Here is a 20,699-nt window from a genome sequence, read left to right on the forward strand (position 1 = left end):
TAGAGAGTATAGAGCCAACGCATACACACGTGTGTACATTTACATTTATAGTGAGGGAACGCGATCGACTAAATACTGAAGATTATAAGCCAATAGCACTCGGTAGCGCACCTCTGTCCGCACCTCTCTTGTTTCGAACCTTCCTGCCCAATTCCTAAGACTATGTACAACGCTGTTTGTAAGAGGTTTGTAAGGGTATTAGCGACTAGACTGTGTTTATACGCTTGCTTAGGCAATTTAAACTGAATTCCATTCCGCTCGGTTACTTTCTTCCCGATGTCTGGTCAGACCGTGCATCGTGCCGCTCAATCTCCTCTTTGGCAGTTCGTTTCCCCCCTACACTGTCGCCCATGCCACGTTCACGTTGGAAGTTTAGTTATTTGCTAGCCGTACAAAAAGAGGACAAAACCAAATCTGCGAGTTCGAGGTCGTTCATTTTCAATTTCTTTTCACCCCAGCTTCATTTCAATATTTGATTATTCCTGGCTATATGCATTGCAACACAACTGCATGGTTGAACAATTCAGTGCCCAAGCACAACATGCTCGATTTAATACTTCTTGTTGGGTTTGGTTCTCAGTCCCATGCTGCATCAAAAATTGTGGTTATACTGTTAAGGGATTGCAGTGGTTACATACTGTGCTAGTGCTGTTTCTCTCTCTCACTTTCTTTGTGTGTTGGTGAAAGTATCTTTCGATTTTCCTATTTCAAATCGTGTGCCTTCGATAACATGTGAAGTTTGCTATACGTTTGCCTGGGGGAGAGGGGGAGACATAACATTGTTTTAGATTTGGTTCGTTTTTTTTAAATCTACGACCGTTTTGTGCACATTCGAGTAGTTAAGAAACGAGTTACTTTCCTGCAGTTGTTAACACAATGTAAATAATTCTAGTTCTGTGGAATGGTTTAATCGCACCTTCGTTCGCTGACGACTCAAAATTAAACGTATTAAACTTGCTCTAATCTAATCTTGGGAATAGAATACTTTGCTTTTCTTTTTCTTTTTCTTGGCCAAAACTTATTTAAACTAAGTCTATTTTATGCATTTTACGAGAATTCTCACACAAACTTTTTCACACGAATACTTTAAACGAAGTGATGCAAGCAAAATAAATGCCGCCCTCGAGCTGCCCTGTGCTGCAGATACCTTCCGTTCGTCCTTTTTTCTGTTAGAGCCAGTTAGAACCGTTGTTCATTTTGATTAAATAGAAAGAAAAACGACACTCTCCTTACTACGCTTCAAATTATCAATTGTATCACAGCCAATTTTATGGGTAACCCTACGGCGAACAAGCGTACGTCGTCGCCCTTCCTTGCCAAGGATCGCTCGCGCGCGCGCGATGATTGGCTCAGTACCGTCGCTCCTGGAGCACCTCGTGAACACCCCATTCGTTACCGGGAGGCCATCTCCTTCCAGGGAAATGCGTGGAATGTCGTTCGTGCTTGCGTGGAATGATTCGGGAGTGGCTTTTCGAACATCACATCACGCTCAGTAATGGCTGACAAGCTCGCTAAAGTGGGATGCCTCGGGTCGGGACCGCGACCCACCCTACACCATGTAGGTTTTCACGTACTGCTAGGATTGGCTCGTGTCGCAGGCATTCGACCGCCGGCCCGAAATAGACGTCGAGGACGCGCCCGAACCGGGCGTTGCCGTTAGCATCGTGCTGCCGGAGGAGGAGCTGCGTCTGTCCTTTAAGCCATGGCCGGACGAGGCAGCCGCAGCCCCAGCAGCAGCTCCGCCCGTGTAGCACGTCGGCGACTGGAGCGGCGAGTCCACGTCGAGCACAATTTCCGGCGTAAAGCGCACCCGGCTTTGCGAGGAAATCGAGGACGAGTTGTCCTTCGCGCTCAGGTACGAGCTGTCGTCGCTGGTGAGACTGTCGGGCGGTGTTTGGTTCGTGGCGCTGGTCGTCCCGTGCATACCGTAGCCCGCCCCGTACTTACCCTGCCCGCCAGCTGACGCGGTGGCCTGCTGATGCGTCGGATGTGAGTGCGTGTACTTCTTCATGCTGGAGCGCAACTTCGTTTGGGGTCTTAAGCTGCTGGACAGCAATCCACCGTCGGCACCGTGCTCCGTCAGCCCCAGCACCGTGTACGGACGCTCCTCCGGCTCCGGGATTGCACCACCGGACATAAAATCGCCGGACAGATGTCCACTGTGCGCACTGCTGGGGGAGTAGTGCGCCTGCTGCAGGCTCGATTGCCGCCGGAAGAAGTTGGGCACGTTCTCGTACTGATGCATTCGGCTCGACGCATGAAAGGCAGCAGGCAGGGGAGATTCGTGCAGCTTCGCGGTGCTCGGTGCCGGTAAGCGGCTAGCCGCATCCGTACCGCCTCCGGGCAGGTAGAGATCGCCCAGCTTGTACGTCACGTCATCAATCAGGCGTGTTCCGGCACCGTCCATCTCATCGCCCTCCATGTGAAACCCTTGGTTAACGTTGCTACTGTGCAGCGTGCTGGAAATGCTGGAGTGCGTCCGGCGATGGCCCGCCGCACTGATGCCCATCGTTGGGACGCGCGTACCCGTTGCTCTAGCGCTGGCCGTTCCCGACGGTCCCCCGGCGGGACCTTCGTACGCGTAATCATGGTACGAGGCACTGTCGTAGTGATGGTCTTCGTACACCGGTTCCCCGCCGTACGATTTCGTTTCGCGCTCGAACGCAAAGTTTATCGCCGGCCGGTAGGGGAAATAATGGGATCCTGGTACGGGAGAGAAGTTATTTTGTATTAATTTATCCTTGCACACAGGTTAGTTCGGCTCCTACTTACCGATGTAGCTACTAGTGGCACCGCGCGTACCCGCGGTAAAGATTGGATTGTGCTGCGTGTACCCGTCGTACTCGCCCGGTATGTAGAGGCCCGCTCTACTTTCGCGCTCTTCCGGCAGATCACCAAAATCCATGAACGACGCGGCGCTAGACTTTCGGCGGGGCGAAGGCGTTGGCGGTTGCGTTCCCGCTCCCACGCTGAAGGACGAGCTGGGTCCCGAGGGCGTGTAGTTCGAGCCGAGCCCGCTCGTCGTCGACATCGTCGATGGTAGATAGTGTTGCGGTGAGTCCGTGTACTTCAGCGCCCGCTCGTCCTGTCTTGGGCTGGTCGATTGAGTATGCACCTTCCTGCCAAAAAAACACACACACACACAAAAAGGTAAGTTAAGATTCAGAACAAAGTCCTCCCTAAAACCCTTTCCAACCACTTACCTCGGCCGCTGTCTCTCCGGCGTCTCCTGGTACGGTGTGCTGTGTTGTGCGTAAAGTCTATCATCCTGAGCTTGTTGAGCCAGCTCCTCCTCGTACGCCTCCTGGCTCAGTGCGTTGTCCACCGTGTGTGGCGCGGGTGGTAAAGATGGCGGCATCCCGTCCAACCGTACCATACCTTCGAGCTGCAGCGCATGTGGGTCTACCATTGGCGGCAGCTGGTGCCGATGGTGGTGGTACGGACTCACGGGCTGGGAGTACGATTCGTACGGTTGCAACGGTCCCGGGTGTAGCCGCGGATGGAGCGGCGTTACGTTCGACACACGCACATCGTACCCGGAAGCAATGCTGGCCAGCATCGAGGCCATGTTGTACAGCACGAGCTCGATGATGGAAAGCTTCGGCTTGCGCTGGCCCTCGGAAGCGTACAGCGTCGGCATCGGCACCGTGCTCGGCAGCGTGCCGTACCGATTCAGACTAGAGCAGAGCGGCGCCACGCTCAGCGTTGACACGTCGGTACAGGGCCCGGCGCCCAGGCTGGCCGCGTACCACGCTTCGTCGGTATCATAATCTGCATTTGAAATGAATGGCGGTTGTAGCACATCGAAACATGTTACCAGTACACCGGGCGTTCCCCTGCTTTCCGACCTCGCCAACAACAACGCAAGCCGATCGGGCGAGCAGACATTCACATCTTGGTTTTGGTTCAATGCTAGAGAGCACTTCCGACAAGAATCAACTTCTATGCACTACTACTGTACGAAAACTACAACTAATACTACTTATTGCAATCCAAAACACAATTTCGATACTGTCGAACCAATCAAACCTACTTATAATTTAGAGAATTTCTTTCGAACATCATAAGCGGTATGATTAGTTCTATTCTAGTTTTAGTTACAATGTAAGCAATCGTTTAACTTTTGTTACTAGTTTAAAGTATCAAAGTATCTAATCTATGAAACATAAAGCAAAGGATAGAAAACTTCTAAAAATCGATACATAATTCTGTTTAGTATCCGGAAAACCGAAGCATCATTATTTTACAAAACATTATTTTAAGAAAGGTAAACACAACATCTCTGATCCTGAACGGGAAAGCAAAGCAAGCAGATAAGAAAACAATTCTACTATCCAAATAAAACCCTATATAAAGCATTGGCTAATAGCTTAAACAAGATAGCAGCAAGAAGGAAGAAACAACAGGCAGCGACAAAATCAGAAAACAAGACAAAACAACACATAAGATAAACAAACGAAAACCGCAATCAACTTTCGAACAAACAAACAAAACATAAACCAAAAGAATAACACAACTAAAATATTCATCAATTGATATGTAGTAAACTTTTTTTTTATTTTTCCAAAGAGAAAATAATAACTATAATCCATAAAAAAGGCTGTGAATCATCTACAAAATTGTGAACTTTGCTTAAGAACTGAAACTGAACGCAATTAATTAAAGAAACGGCGCCAATTGCGCCCACATTCGATAAGACTACCGTAGTATAAGATAAAATTAAAACAAAAAGAAAGAACAAGACACAGGTTACACTCCTAAATCCAGATACTTCAAGCTTACAATTTCATTGTACAACTCAAACGAAAACAGATAAAGAAGTAAAACATTTACATTCCCACTAAAAACGGCAATGGTTCGTGTACGTATTGTGAGTATGAGTTTGGGGAAGGGTGTATATAAAATGGTGTCTTTATGGGGAAAGGATGATAGATTCGCGCAATCCAACATGCCTGTGTTTGTATTCTCCGCTTTCTTCTTCGCAAACTGTCAGACACTACTGCCCTACCATCCGGCGTGTCTACTGCTTGGTTGGTTTATCTTTCTTTTTTCCTATTCCTATTTGTTTTCTTCTTCTTCTTTATTTGGCCTGTCCTTTCAATGGTTTATGGATTGCCTTTCAAATATTGTTTTTGTTTTCTCTTTCTCTCTCTCGTAACCGTAAACCTTCCAGCGGTTCGCTACAATCAGTCACGTTTGCTAGTTTGTCGCCACTAGTATTATGTTAAACGATGTTAAATGCTTGTAACGGCATGACAATGCTTCTCACCATCACCTTGCAAACATTTCCCAATTCATCCGCTCCGGTTAAATTGATTAATGACAGTGACATGTTCTTAACATTACAATAGGTTTGGATGCGTTTGTTTTGGGATTCTCCCTGCTTCCCCAAAACAGGACCAAAGCGATAAGGCAATACCAATTGAACTAACACGCACGTCACCGCCCTCTGTTTAACACCAAATCACCAAATAAAAAAAACGAGGTAAATGGAAAAAGGGCCATTCCCTTATGAAACATTTGTTTAATTTCTGCAGGAATGGATTAAAATTTTGTATTAGTTTTTTTTTGTTTTTGTACGCTTATACCTTCTACGATTAGTATACGTCAGCGACAGAGCAGCGAGTCCCGCAAGGGTTATTCGGAGACGCGCCATTTCAACGGCTGTTTGAATTTAAATGAGTATCACAAGGGCCAGTAAATAATCAGCACAGAATCAATTAGACGGTGTTGGGCCTTAACGTTACGTAGGTTATGACACCAATCTAACATGTCTAAGGCCCTTTCGCTGACAGTGGGCACTGGCCCAGTAGCAGAAAGGGTCCAAACGAACACAGCAAATCCCAAAACATTGTGAGGATCTTCATTCCAAGATGCGGTCAGCGTAAGACGTGACCGTACGCGTTGAAAAAAAAGTTAACTCAATTAAACCTAACTCGTAGCCTTGTTAAAACAGACCGGAAAACAACCATCCATCTCATAATAAGATCGTATTGTACCGTGGACTCCATAGCTCGCAGGCGTTTTCGTTGCGCTTATTGCATACTTTGCAGGCGCAATGAGCGCAACTACAAAACTGACCACAGTCGCGGAACCTCCTGCCGGACAGAACGATCCTACTATCGAGGCAGTGGGTCACTTTCGTTAGTTAAAAAGAATCTGGGATTCTTTCCTTACGTACTACAAAATATTTACGCCTTAAAGCAACGGGACTACAGCTAAATCTGAAAACAAAACATTACATTACATAGTCCGCCGAGTCGAAGACTACCAATCTACCATCTACCAAAGGAAGCTAAAGGTGAAAGTGAATAAAATATCAATATGATTGTTAATAGCGCATTCCTTCGCGCCGACCGTTTCGCTCGCTAGCGCGATCACGTTCATCAAAAAGAGATGAAAATGCACACGACACTTTTAAATGCCGGTTTTACACCACAGATCAAATCTCGACTTATACAATCGCGTCGTTCAAATACGCACTACAAAACAATGCGGTGTACGTCATTAGGCCACAGCTACGCGACAGTGAGCATCTTCTATCACAAGCAAGACGCACTTAGAAACACGTTTCTCTCTGTAAGAACGCACTGAAAGTGTTTACACTTCTCAATCACGGATCAATAAGTTACGCTCTTGTTCACACCGGACAAGACTACATCGACAACCAGCTGGACAACAACCACCAAAGTCCAATCACTTGGCACTAATGATAAGCATTGCCAGCTCCTACAGGACAGGCATGCGATCCAACAGACCAAAATCTAGAAGACTTTTCAATACATGATCTGCCTCATACATACATATATAAGTCTTACATTGTCAATTCCATTAGTGGCTTATAGCAAGCCTAGACCGACTAAGGTTGGTGCCTCAAACAAGACCCTCAGTTCTGCGAACCACTAGGGCGCCGCATCGAGCTCAGATAGCTTTCATTGCTCTGCACAATCAAATAGTTATCTGTGCGCCGGATCATGGCGTACGGGGACTCATTCTCCACCCCGCCCGCATCGCCACCATCGATCAGCAGCAGCGTGTCCTGTTCGGTGGTCGTGCTGCTGTTCGCCGTCGTCGGACGCTTCAGATAAATACTGTTGGTGTGGTGGACGAGCCGGCGCGTTTTATTCATCGCTTCGCTTCGATCCGCCGCGCTAGCCTTGTTGCGCTTAAACGGTAGCAGGTGGCTTAGCTTTAGTTTCTTCTTCGTACGGCCCAGCTTATGGCGGAGGTTGTCGTGCGGACGGCCACCGCCACCACCACCACCACCACCGCCGCCAGTGGCTGACTCCACACTTTCGCCGTTCAGTGTCGGTGATGCATTGGCTGCACCTGCGCACGGAGGCCACAGCAGATTCGAGCCGGCGATCGGTTCATAGTCCGAACAGTGCACATCCACATCGGACCGGAACGTAACGACCGAGCTTTTGCGTGATGAAGAAATCAACTCATTCGGCGGCTGGTGTTGGTGATGAGGGCTGCCAAATATTTCCTCCCGCTCCCGGCTAGCCCGGTCAGTGGAATCACCGCCCACACCGTCACTACCGCTCAGCTCTAAATTACCGAACGACTCCTGCAGCTGGCCAACGCTACGCGTTTCGGCCGTACTGACCGTACTGCTACGACTGTCTCCCACACTATCCGTGCCGTCCGTGCCGGCCGCCTCGTTCGACGCCCGCGCACCGACCAGATAGTTTTCCCGCTTAAACTTCGACCGGGTCCAATCGTTACCGACCCAGTACGACGTCAAGTTGTCGCTCGACCGGGAGCCGGACATGCGGTACGAGCTCGCGTTATCGTACCCGCCGCCGCCGGACCCGGCCGAGGAGTGCGTCCACTCCAGCTCGTTCGCTTCACTTTCCTTGCGCGAGAAAATGTCCTCGATGCTTTTTTGCAGATTGTTGTAGAAGACGCGATCGTACTCGACCACGTCCTGCTGGGCCGCTAGCACCGACGCCTCCGAATGTGCCCTACCACTGTCCGCCGCGTGATTATGATGAGGATGATGAGGATTACTGTGTGGCGAATGATTACTTCTATTGCTACTACAGACACCGCTGTTGCTATCGACAGTACGGGGTACGGTGGTGTGGTAGTGTTGGAAGGTATTATGCATACGGTTACGATTAATATTGCTATTCATTACATCGTTACTAGTACAGGTAGTAGTAGTATTGGTACGGCTATAGTTACGGTTGGCTTCGATGGTGTGCAGACCATCGTCGTGACTTTTACCTAGGATCTCGTGCCGCGACGAGCTAGCGGACAGCGCGGTCGCACGGGACTTGTCCAGGTTCGGGGCACTCTTGCTGAACTGTTGCGGTCGGGCGCTCGGTCGCATCGTCGGCAAGTGGCTCCGCTCCCGCTGGTGCAGCGTCGATGGGCCCCAGGTCTTACCCTTGATTACATCGCCCGGAACTGCAGAGCGTAGTGATGCGTACAGGCGGGTCGGTCGCGGGAATGGGTTGGGGGTATTGTCGCCGCGTTGGACCGATGAACAGTCGATGGGCAATATGATCAAACATTATTCAGAATGAGAATTTATTCTTCATCGGGCATTCGATGGGGTACGCACGCAAGCGAACGCGGGTTAAAGAGTTAGTTTTTTGTTAGCAATGTATGTGCACACGGTTCGAACGCAATGTGCCCGGTTAGATGGTTAGTCGCTGGCTTGGTGGCATTATTATTATCTGCCACAGAGTCGGAAAAAAAGCATACACACATGACGATCGAATCGAAACGCGTCCGCGTGAGTGATTCGTGTTAATTTTGCTCAAACCTTTCCGCAGTTAATCTCACATCACATTGTAATTGTAGCTAAACTTGATGCCTTTAATGTTCTTTTTTTTCTCCTCACGAAAATCTAACCATATTACGCGTAATTAATTACAACCAAAATCATTATCGGCACCGTATGCGCATCGTGACACAACAACCCGTTTGCTGATTGGATTTCACAATCAACACACAAGCACTCAAATCAAATCAAATATAGAAACAAAATAGATACATAAACACGCTCCTAATATTAAACAAACAGAGAAGGTTTTGGCAACTAAATCACGCAACTGTATATCACACATGCAAATGAAGACGCGCGCTCGCTACAGGGGTAAAAAAACACGCAACCGAAATCGGTACAAGTCAATATTGTATTTTCCACACGTCACAATCGCTCGCCGCATCGAACGAATTCAAAACTAAAGCTAATCTATGACGAAAGCGTCGTGAGTAAGCAATAGTAAAAAAAAACAACCGGTGAATTAACCTAACTAATCTTAACGGGAAAAGATAACGAACAAGATAGTTCAGAGTTTGAAAATGACGCCTGTGTCGGTGTACATAGTTTGTGCCGAGTTCTGACACACTGTTTTTTATCAGAAGCGTTAATATTAGAGCTATTTAGGTGAATGTTATTAAAACAAACTGCCACACAACTGTTGGAGGCATTCAAAAGCTTTCAAACATAGCTAAGGTACTGAATCGGAAATTGTATTTAGAAGAAAGAAAAAAAACGCCTAAAATTGTCGCATCGCCAGTAGTGCCGCTCTTGCCTTCTCTTCTCGATCGTTCGTCGGCTACATTTCCCGAATGCCCCGAAGAGACACACCGCTCAATACGATGGTTTAAAAATTCAGAAGAGAAAGCAAGAATGCGTATGCTACGGGCGTGTATGGCGTGTGAGTGTGTGAGTGTTTCAAAAAAAAAAACAACCGACAAGCTAAGGCAATGTTAATGTTAGTCATTTGCATACAACGCTCCATATTTACTTACACACAATCGTGCGCAGCCGGGTGGCGGGCGACCCGGGCGGCGTGTCGATCCGCTGCCGCTCATCGCGTATGGCCGTATGCTGTATCGTGATCGTGTGACGAAAATCCGATGGCAACGAAATTTGACCCGGTGCTTTTTTAATCAGCTACAAAAATATGGCAGATAAAAAAGGTACGCATCGTCATTTCTCGGCCAACGAGTCGCGTGGCACACTCCGGCACCACAACCTTACCTTGATTCTACTTTTGCTAAATTTCCCCTTCCGCTTCTTCGGGGTAGGAGTATTTTGATTGATTAGAATTTTCAGCTCACGGCCCAGCAGCTCGATTTCCCGCGCGTGCAGCTCCTGCTCTCGCTTTGCAAGATTTTCCTCCTTGTAGCGCTGCTCTTGCTGAACTCGCGTCAGTTCCTCCTCTTTGCTGCGTAGTTCCTGCGTAGATGGACGGGCCGGACGAATGGTGGAATGAAAACGGAATCAATTTCCAGTTAATATTGCTGCATGCAAACCACTAACAGTGTAAAGCGCGCGCGAAATCAATCGCTAAGGCGGAACATTCCATTAGAAAACTGAACGAACGTGTGTAACACAAAACGATTGGATGGTTTTATCTACTTTGCAATAAATCAACAAAAACCGACAGCCAAACTATTTAACAAACAAATTCGGTCCTACTACTTATCTGCTCGCGTTTGTATAATAGGTAAGCAAAGGCAAAGATAAACCCTATGTGTTAGCGATGTCACAGTTGTGTTGTGGAACGTTAAACTTCTTTACGATAATCTTCTGATAATAGTAAAAAAACATTAAATATTTAGAGTTTTAAGCCACTCTTTAGGAAAACGAAGGCCACACAGCTCCCAAAAATTACTACAGCGTTCAAACAAACAAACACAAAAATCGATCAGCAGCAAACACACACTTTCGCCGACTAAAAGCCACAAACGATCACTCAAACAAGCGAAAACCATAATCAGTGTGAGATTTTAAACTATTTAAAAAAAAAGGAAAACACGCACGCAGCGCGAAAAAGTCCGCGAAACGTCTTACCTCCTCAAAAGATTTAAATGCCTAAGCAGAAAGAAAGGCAGCAGAATGGAAGACATTAAATCAAAGACAGGTAATACGCAATCGATCGAAATGGGGTATATAACGATAACAAAAAAAATGTAAGAAAACTAGGAAAGAAGAATACTGTTACTAATCAATCTGCAGCAACTGCTATTTGAACCTTTGTCCGCAATAATTATTTAACACAAATATACTTCTTAAAGCAGATCTCAGAACAGCAAACATACTTTGCAATAGAAACAAACTCCCAGTACAATCAATCAACGACAAACGGAAGCAATTGAAAACGAAGCATTCTCACCTTTTCTTTTTTACGCAATTCTTGCAACACTTCCGCGATTTCCTTTTTCCAGCCGTCCTGCATCGTGTGGAATGATTCGTGGGGCGTTTGAGCAAAGCCGGACCGCGCAATGATGTCCAGATCCTTTTCAATATCCTTAAACGAAGGCCTACGGTGTGGATCGATCTCCCAGCAGGCTATAAAACAGTGGGGGGAAAACGCACACACAAACATTAAGACAACTTGCAGCACAACGGATTGCGACAAAAGTACTCACATTTCATCAGTTTGCCCCATGATTCGGGGCAGGTTTTCGGGATCGGTAAGGCGAGCGTATTCACCGCCACACCGTACGCTACCGACAGCGAGTCGAAGCCCTTGTAGGGAGTTTCCCCGGTGAGCAATTCCCACAGCAGCACCCCGTAGCTCCACACATCGGACGCTCTGCGAAGGAGACGGACACACACAAACATAAGCGGTCATGTATTAGGGGAAGACAGCAGCTACATCGCCCAGCCTCGTTCGCTTACTTGGAGTACGTTCCCGATTTGATCACCTCCGGTGGCATCCAGGCGAAGGTGCCGGCTGCCGACATTCGAGTAGTCCGGTACGCCTCTCGGGCCAGCCCGAAGTCGGTGATTTTGAGCGTTTTGTTGAGCAGATGACCGTGCTGGATCGATTCGCTGATCAGTACTGTAAACGAAGAACAAAGCAACGCTCAGGTTCAGATCGCGATCAAAGTCGTCCGTGCTGCTACCATCACCTCCACCACCACCACCTACCGTTCGAGCTCTTCAAATCGCGATGGATGACGGAGATTGGCGCCTCGCAGTGCAGATACTTCATACCGCGCGCGATCTGGATCGCCCAGTCGACCAGCACGTTCGGTGGTATCTTCCGCCCCGCCAGTATCTTGTTGAGCGAGCCGCCCCGCGCGTACTCCATCACCAGGCAGAGCGTTTTCGGATCGAGACAGACGCCCTTGAGCGACACGATGTTCGGATGCTTGAGCGACCAGAACAGCTTCGCCTCCTGCAGCACGTTCTGCCGCGCCACCTCGAACTCGTCGTCCTGCCGGGACGCTTTCACCGCCACCTCCTCCCCGTTCAGGAAGGCGCGGTGCACCTTGCTGAAGCCCCCGACGCCGATCACCTCCTTCAGGTCGAGCTCGTGGTACTGGATCTCGACCGGCTGCACCTTCAGCACCGCCGGGTCCTCGTTCGTGACAAAGTTCGACGGAAAGATGCCCACCCGGTCCCCGATCTTGCCCGTCCACCAGCCCTCGTCGCCCGAGATGCTGCTGTCGGTCGACAGCACGTACACGATCTGGCCCACCCGGAGCGACAGCTCGTCGTCGCCCTGCGCCTCGTAGTCGTAGCGGGCCGTCCACAGGGGCGACATCATCACCCAGTCCTGCTGCTGGTCCCGCTGCTCCCGGCTGCCCGACCGCTCTATCCCCGACCGCATCAACATCCTTTCGGCCCAATGCACATACTACGAACAACACCGCCCCGCGCACACCACCAGGCAACCACGTACCGACCAAAACAAACGCTTCTCACATCGAGCGGAGCCCTGGATCCCTGCTCCCGCGCGCACCGCTCTGCGGTCGAATAGGGTGGCCTACGCACACACACACACACGCACACACGCACTGTTAACGAGGCTGCACAACCGAGTCGGGTCCGTTTACCATCCAGCACGCGTGAAAACATTCATTTTATCGCAGCAACAAACACACGACACTCGCAGACAATTTTCATGTTTTTCAGAGCAACCATGTTTGACAGCGCGGCCGTGCTGCCAGCAGCGCCCATCGCGGCGGGTTGATGTGGGTTGATGGGGATTTATTTTCGCACCGGCCACAAACAGGCGGTCAATGGCGATGAAATGTATGTAAGAAAATGGACACAAATCGTAAATAGCATTCCGGGACTGTGTTTCGACCTTTTGGCGCGGTTTCGGTACGAAGAGAGTGTACTTTTGGGGACAATAAACAGACACCAGTCCGATCGATCCGGCAGCACTGCTATGTTGTGTGTCGTCTGCTTATGTTGGTATTAGGAGCAACATGACGTTTGACATAGCTTGGCACAGGGTGCCTCAGAAGCATAATTTGTATTCATGTAAGTTTTTATTGCATTTTGTTCTAAAACAAAATACTGATTTTGTTTCTTTCCATTTTGCTTGTTAATAGTCTGCTTGGAATAGTCGAAATGGAAAAAAGTCATAAAAAATACTTAACTTCGAAAAGGAAACCGACCCGGCAACCCCAAAACCGCACATCAAAATGCTTGTGCGTGTGTGTTTGTTTGTGTTTGTGTGTGTGTGTGTGTGTGTGTGTGTGTGGGAGATGTCCCCACACTCATACACTCCCACACTGACAGGACTCGGAACCTGCCCAGCATCCAAGAATAGCAGCCCACACCATCCCCCAAAAAAACGGGTTCGCTCGCGACATCCTCCCGCAGCGACGACTACAATGCCCTACAAAGGCAGGGAGAAAACCCCGTCCCGAAGTCCTTTGGGGGTTGGCAAGTCTATGGCTCTCCCAGCAAGAGCATCGTGGAAAATCAGCCCATCTGATTTTCTCTTCATCTCACACTCGCTCTCTTTCTCTCTGTAGGTGGACCAAAACTACACACAGGGACGGCGTCGAGGCATCCGCCGAGAGATTGTAGAGTATTGATCTGCTGAGCTTTCGGGGCACACAACACATCATCCTACGGGGGTTGATAAGTTTTGCTCGCGTGTCCTCGCGTTTCGAAAGGAAGAAAGTGAAGAAAACAGATATTCTGGTGCCCGTTTGCAATTTGGGTTTGTGCTCCAAAAAGGTTCTGACGAGTATTGGGCAGCCCCTTTCCCTGTCTGGTGGAAGAGAATGTCGTCCAACACGTTGGAGTGTGCGATTTGAGACATCCCGGAGTGTACGTGTGTGTGTGTGCGTGTATGGCAAGGTCAGTGGGAAATCAGCATCCATTCCCTTTGGCAGGCAAAACAGGGAAAATCCTTTCATACCAGTTCAAACTTCAAACACACCCATAATCCCCTAGCGTCGTCGGAAAAGCAAGCGAGTGTACCGAGTGTACGGGTGAAAGTGTATCGCCGCGTTGTGGAAAAGTGGAACCCAGCGTAGGACACAATTCCTTCCCTCTGCCCGTGCTGTTGGGTGCACAAAACGTAGTGCAAACGACTTAAATCCTGTCCTCATAGTTCAGCAAAGTTCCTGAAGAGGCTTACGGGCTGAAATTAGTAGGAGCAACGCGAATATATATTATCACAAAGCGCCCACGGCTAGTGGCCGTCGCTAAGAATCCCTCCCCTTTGAAAGGAAACTCCCGCACAGCATCCCCATTTCCAACAAGTGCAAATCTTCATTCCAGCAAACAAAATCTTTCCATCTTCGGTGTGTGTGTAGGTAGGTGCGTTACAAGTGTGTTGGTATTATCAAACGTGCGTGTGTAAGTGCTTGTGAGTGTGTGTGTGTGTGTACATGTAATCCAAGTGAGCGGAAAATAGTATCGTTGGAAAAATCGAGCAAAAAACGGGCATTGCCAAATGATTTGTTGATTTTGTGACCGCCTCGCCCGGCCGCGGTGTGTGTCTGTGTGTCCGCCTCGCCTTGTTCCGCGTGCCGAATGTACGGATGCGTTCGGGGCGGTCGCACTGTACCTCCATGTGAGCACCGAATCGATCGCATCGCACGCAAACCGACGAGCTGATACCGGAACGGCCCATGCAAAGCGCGTGCAACTGAAAGGCCATGCAGCAAAGGACGACCACGCCAGCAGCTGGCCCCCCACCACCGACCGCTTCGTCGTCGGGCAAGGTAAGTTTTCCCGGATCTCAGCTGGTGGGCGAAGAAGAAAAAATCCACTAAAAGTCAGCACACTTCAAATTGCTCTCATGCGTGGAAGTAGCTGAAGCCGTCGATGGCATTATTAACTGTGCCTCATAAACATACATTTCCTTCCCTTCCACAACCCACCCGCACTGCACACTTTCAGCAAGTGGTCGAGCTCAACGGGTACGTGATAATTCTGGTCGAAAGCCGGGATGGCAAAATCAAACTGTACGGCAGCCCGGCCGACAAGGACAACCTGGAGGTGGCGGACGAGATATTGGACGTTAACGAGCGCAAACTGGAGGACTCGCCGAGAGCCGAAGTTATCAAGCACATACACGAGGTAAGGGGACCAGGCTGGGGAGAGTAATCGGACTTGGCTGGAAATTCAGGGAGCCGCTCTCCTTCTTTCACACACACACACCAGAAACGTTTCCAGAAAACGGCGGTAGTGCATTAATATTTCAATTTCTACACTTTCCAGTGCATCCAGTCGTGCATGATAAAGCTGCGCGTCAAACGGCGAAGTGATTCTCGTTTAGGTAAATTCAGTTTTCTTACCCTTTTTTTCATCGTTTTTCCCTCCCCGGGGTTTTGCATACATCCGTGTCGTATGGTGTTGCTCGTTCTCGTTCCTTTGCTGGTTTTGATGGAAGTTGCGAAACACGTTTGCTAGAACTTTTGAATTTGCTCCCTTCCGCTAGCGCTCAATAGATGGCGCTGCGCACAATAGTGATCGTGATCGATGTTTCTGAAGCCGATTGGAAATGCTCTTCGGAATTCTGATATGGAACTAGTTGGAAAAGCATCCAAACCGCTTCCAATATGATAAGATTGGAGATACGATACGAAACAACGATAATCCATCGACTTCGTAAGCTTTGTACTATCTTCTCCATCGATTGTGGGAACATTTTGATGTTCTAAAAAAGTTTTAAAAAAATATACAATGCTTACCGGCAGCTGTTTTGCCGTACGCAAATGAATCATCTCCATCAAGTGTCGCCCTAGATCCTTGGCCAAAGGTAGGGCATACCAAGCTTCCCATCGCACCACACCGGAACACACAATCTCCGCTGTCCACCAACCAAACGGATCGAGTCCGCGGTATCAACAGAACAACCTGTCAAACAGCAGGAATGGTGCAAAGAAGGAAGGGTAAACTTCACCTATACGCACACACACACACGTTGGGGGGAGTGGGGGTTTGGGGCGAGCATTCCATACGTACCACGAAAACGGGTTTTCGAGCCTATCGCGCATACACACAACTACCACCATTTGCAGCCAGTGTATGTGTGTGTGTGTGCGCTGTGCGCCAGCAACAGGTTTTCCACCACGCACACACACACACGGGCGCCGCGCACCCGGTGGCGGCTCAGCGATCGCACTCGATCGCTGACTAACAATTCACCCTCAGGGGGTGGCAGTGCTGAGTGGTTGATTTGGGGTGGAGAGAGAGTGTGTGTGTGTGTAGAAAGAATAGCACGATAAAATGGTCCAGCTCGCACACACAAACACACACACACACACTTAAAATCTCAGCCTCAGAGGGGGTTGCGGTATTGACCAACCGACTTCAGGGCGGACGTGGGGTGTAGGTGATGGGAGGATCCGACCCGAGGTGACTCCACAAACATTTTCGAACGTCAAAATAGGCCCCCCGCGCGCACAAACGAACGGGTTTCGTTAGAGGAGGGTGAAGGGGAGCCTGAGCAAGAGCTTGGAGTAGAAGAGATAGAGAGAGTAGGACAGAGTGCGCGAACGTGTACGGTGAACGAGTCGTAACCCACCGCACACACGCGCCAGTCCAGTCGCAGCCGCAGTCGGATACCGTAGTGGACGACGTGTCGGCCCCGTTCGTCGCTTGGTTGTAACGCAATCCGCCAGTAAAGTAAAGCCTTCCCGCGGTGGCTTCCGGTTCGTGTGTGTGTGCCTCCGTTTGTGTACGTATATCGATTTGCCAAAATCCAAAGCCATCTTCCGCGGCATCCGTGCAGAGTGTATATCCTGCACACGATCGTGCTTCGAACGTGCCTCGTGCCATGCGAACGAAGACGAAGGCGTGTAGAGTGTGTGCTGGCCTCGGACTGGCGCGTCCGGGGGCTGTTAGGCAATTCTCGACGTCCGAGAAGTGCGCAATCAACACGCACTGGGTACATACGTGCCTTGTGCCTCATTCCGGATGTGTGTGTGTGTGTGTGTGTGTACATGCGCGGTCGCTAATGTTTTCACTGTGCTTTGGTTCTTTCGCTTGAGAAGTGACCTGCCCCGGTCACTTGAAGCGGGTTTCGTGCTTGCTCTTCTCGATCGTATGCCAGTTTTATCACCTACCATCGGTACGCGTGATAATTACTACCGTCTATACACACACACATACAGCCACTTAACCGCACGCACACACTCCGAGTAAGCGAGGAACCCGCCACCTCAGGGGGGGCAATCTATTTGGGTCACCTGTAGGAACTTCCATCAAAGCTCTAATGATTGAGACTTCGACGTACGCGTATGCAAATGCCGCCCTTCCCACAGTGTGCTGTGTCCCACCTGAGAGGGAGCTTTCTCACCTCTGGAGGGTTTTAGACATTCCGTCCGTAACCTCCCAGAAGCTGGAAGCTGGACCAAAAAAAAGTCACACAGCAAGGTGGTAACGCCACCACAACTGGTTGAAGCAGCAGCAAGAGTACGCCTCTAGTAGCGGGAAATGGCCTACGCGTAGAGGGCCTACTATCTTCCGCTGGGATCTTGAGAAGATCGGTTTTTCTATCTGCTGCTACTCCCCAGCTTTCCTTCACCTTCTTTCGGGGTGGCTCTATCATACCTCCCCAATCACACACACACACTGCCACACACACACATCTCGTGGAAAGGGTGGTGATCTTGCTCTCGCACCGTGTCGAGTCATCAATGTTCCAGGGATCGAGCACACAGTGTGTTTGCCCTGGGTCTGGTTGGTCGTCGTCGCGGGTCAGTTTGCTTGCTGCTGTGTGTTGCTGATGCTCTGGCGATCGTCATATGTCCGCACAGTGCTCTGAGCGTGTGTTTTTGTGTTTGTATTGGTGTTTGAATATCTTCCACAGTGAAAACAAAAACAGGGATTGATAGGGGAGTGCGAGTAAGAGGAGGAGATGATTCAGTGAAAGATAGAGAGAGAGAGAGAGAGAGAGAGAGAGAGAGAGAGAGAGAGAGAGAGAGAGAGCTTCATCTCGATACACAGGGAGTGGGATTTTGGGGCTCTAGGAGGGGTAGAGCAAGAAGAAGAAGACACATACCACACACATACTCAAAAAAAAAGTGTCGACGTCACATGTCCAGCGTGCGATCACGGCAGTGAAGCGATCGGGAAATGTGAAAATCCACCCCAATAGATGCCCTTTCTTCTGACTGTTGAATGGTTGTGTGGTTGAATGGTCTGTGCCCCGCTGGCGTAGAGGTGTGTACGATCATCCTCTAGCACTCTTGCTAACACCGATCATCCGGATCTCCGCGCAGGAAGACTTCAATGAGCCGTAAGCAAGCAAATGGTGCACGATCGTTCGCAGATCGCAATGCGGGCGGCGGTGAGTCAGCGCGCAAAGAATGCAGCCCGACTCTGTGTGTGTGTGTGGCTGGGGCACTGTGCATCGACGACTCTTTTACATATCGCAATATCTCTTGGCTCGGCATGATTAATCCCCTCCGCGCCATTCGTTAGTGTGTGCCCTGCTGCGAGTGTGTGTCACGGGACCACTCGACGGGGGGTAGGAGGAATGGTTGTTATTGAGCTCTGGGAGCTTGTTGGCCTCTCTACCACAGTGTGTGTTTACTGCCTTCACGTTCGCATTGCAACAGTTGCCGCGAATCATGCCACAAACGGATTAATCCTTGAATTGATTTAAATCATTTGATTGTGTGTGTGTGTGTGTGTGTGTGTGTGTGTGTTTCTTTTGTTCTTCTTCATGGTTGCTTCTTGGCATGATGGTTCACTTTTAACGCGTGCAACTTCTTACCAATTGCAAAAGTGCGCCGTGACGTGCGCGTGAAACGTGTACAAAATTCATCATTACGTACCCACTTGAACTGCCCCCCCCCCCCCCCCCTCCGGACCGTTTTCCCTTTCTTCTTCATCCGCCTCCACCCCGGGAGGCACGAAAAAAAGGGGTTGGCCCCAAAGTTTCAAGTACCGATCGGCAGCTCACTTACTCTGTTTAACGGGTTTTTTTTTTGTTTCTGTGTGTGCAGTGTGTTGTACTGTGTTTCGCGCGTTGATCTGTGTGTGTGTGTGTACGTGGTGTTGTTGTTATGATCATCATTGCGTTTGCGGCGCGCGGCTGCATGGAAAGTGAAAATGTTATGAAATAGATGAAATATTTTGCAGCCAAACCCACCCCACTTACATCCGCCAACCTTCACACGCCCGAGCGCACTTCAAATGCCGGTTGGGCAAAACCGTGTGTTTCGCTGAGTGTGTGTGTGTATGTGTTTTGGTGTTTGTACGTACGCGTGCTCCCCCGTCTGTGTGTGCAGTGTCACTAGAGTGAAAGGTGTCATTTAATTACGATCGTTCGATTTACATGCGCTAATAGATCACCTTGTAAGTGAGCGTAGCGTGAGCTAGTACCGGAAAATGTGATGGCACCATCCTCCGCTTACCCGGCCCGGATCTATTAAACACTTCGTGTCGTAGCCAGTACATACTGCCATCACCAGCTCCTGCTGCTGCTACTGTTGCTACTCCAGTGTCTGATAGGTATGATAATTAAGCCCACATTTTAATCCCGCACTGACTGTTCGGATTTTGTAAGCGCGGAAGGTAGAGGGTAACTGTAGCGTAAAACATTAACACAACTAACCCAATTGGGAGGGATTGGTATTTCAATGTGTGCACTTTTGTGTTGGTGTTGGTGTGTAGTGGTGGGAGCTCGGACTCGGAACTAGTGTTCGGATTCAATTCCAGAGTCGATTCTGATTCCGGAGCTAACTAAGATTCCGGAATCGGACTTGCACACAACACAAAAACGGCTCCAGAATCAGAATCGACTCTGGAATTGCAATCAGATCCGGATTGGAATTCAGAATTGGCTCCAAAGTCAAAATTAGAGCTGGAATTGAAATCAAAAGATTCTTTGCGGCTGTCAATACAATCGCGGCAGCATAGGAATAAAACTCCTATTCTTTTGGAGTTGCTCAAACCGATATCGGATATTCCGGAGCCGATTCTGGAGCTGATTCCGGAGCTGACTTAGATTCCGGAATCAGAAATGATTCTGGAATAAAAATCGACTCTGGAATCGCAATCAGTTCCGAATTAGAATTCAGAATTGGGTTCAAAATCAGAATAAGATTTAGAATTGAAATCAGAAGTTTCAGAAGACATGAAATCTGTCCCGGAATTTCAATGAAAATGGATCGTCTACAAGTAAATTTGGATTCTTGGTGGCTATCAATACAATCGCAGCAGCATAGGACGTAACCTCCTATTCTCATCGAGATGCCAAAACTGATATCGATTTCGGGGCCGATTCTGATTTAGGGAGCCGATTCCGATTCCGGAGCCTATTCTGGAACCAATTCCGAAATCGATTCTGGAAAACGAATCCGGAGCTGCTATTCGAAATTTATTCCAGAAAACTTTGGAGTCAGCCGGAATCGATTTCGACGAAAACTTAATTCCCCCCCCCCCCCCTCCTCACTAGTTGGGTGGCTTTATGCGTCTTTTCTGTACAACGGTGGGCATCTCCACCAAACGCCCAACC

The 20,699-nt window shown here is 49.1% G+C and overlaps 2 protein-coding genes across 10 annotated transcripts in view; one reads left to right on the forward strand and one right to left on the reverse strand.

Moving 5' to 3' along the window:
- Positions 1–514: 514 nt before the first annotated feature.
- Positions 515–13,136, reverse strand: LOC120951928 (mitogen-activated protein kinase kinase kinase 11-like). Of its 2 annotated transcripts, XM_040370937.2 has the most exons (10): positions 11,903–13,136; positions 11,651–11,813; positions 11,398–11,564; positions 11,142–11,317; positions 10,004–10,201; positions 9,772–9,916; positions 8,233–8,415; positions 3,204–3,771; positions 2,773–3,119; positions 515–2,703 (listed from the first exon to the last, which is right to left on the reverse strand). In XM_040370937.2, exons 1-10 carry the CDS (start codon positions 12,591–12,593, stop codon positions 1,577–1,579), a joined length of 3,765 nt encoding a protein of 1,254 aa, XP_040226871.2. In that variant the 5' UTR covers positions 12,594–13,136; the 3' UTR covers positions 515–1,576. The 2 variants fall into 2 exon arrangements, with proteins under 2 accessions (XP_040226871.2, XP_049462986.1); XM_049607029.1 differs by lacking the exon at positions 8,233–8,415.
- Positions 13,137–13,801: 665 nt separating this feature from the next.
- The window catches only part of LOC120951926 (protein PALS1), a 32,417-nt gene continuing 25,519 nt past the window's right edge, over positions 13,802–20,699 (forward strand). For 2 of the 8 annotated variants that reach the window (XM_040370931.2, XM_049607027.1), the window contains exons 1-2: positions 16,401–16,910; positions 19,186–19,693. Coding sequence is in view for 5 of the 8 variants with exons in the window: in XM_040370928.2 (XP_040226862.2) it covers positions 14,884–14,949; positions 15,128–15,307; positions 15,449–15,506 (304 nt within the window). In the remaining 3 variants the exon portion in view is untranslated. Of the gene's footprint in view, positions 14,950–15,127; positions 15,308–15,448; positions 15,507–16,400; positions 16,911–19,185; positions 19,694–20,699 lie in introns of those variants that run through there. The other 6 variants (XM_040370928.2, XM_040370929.2, XM_049607025.1 and 3 more) reach the window with 6 other exon arrangements.

This window comes from Anopheles coluzzii, chromosome 2, assembly GCF_943734685.1.
Source record: "Anopheles coluzzii chromosome 2, AcolN3, whole genome shotgun sequence".
NCBI classification, from domain to species: domain Eukaryota; kingdom Metazoa; phylum Arthropoda; class Insecta; order Diptera; family Culicidae; genus Anopheles; species Anopheles coluzzii.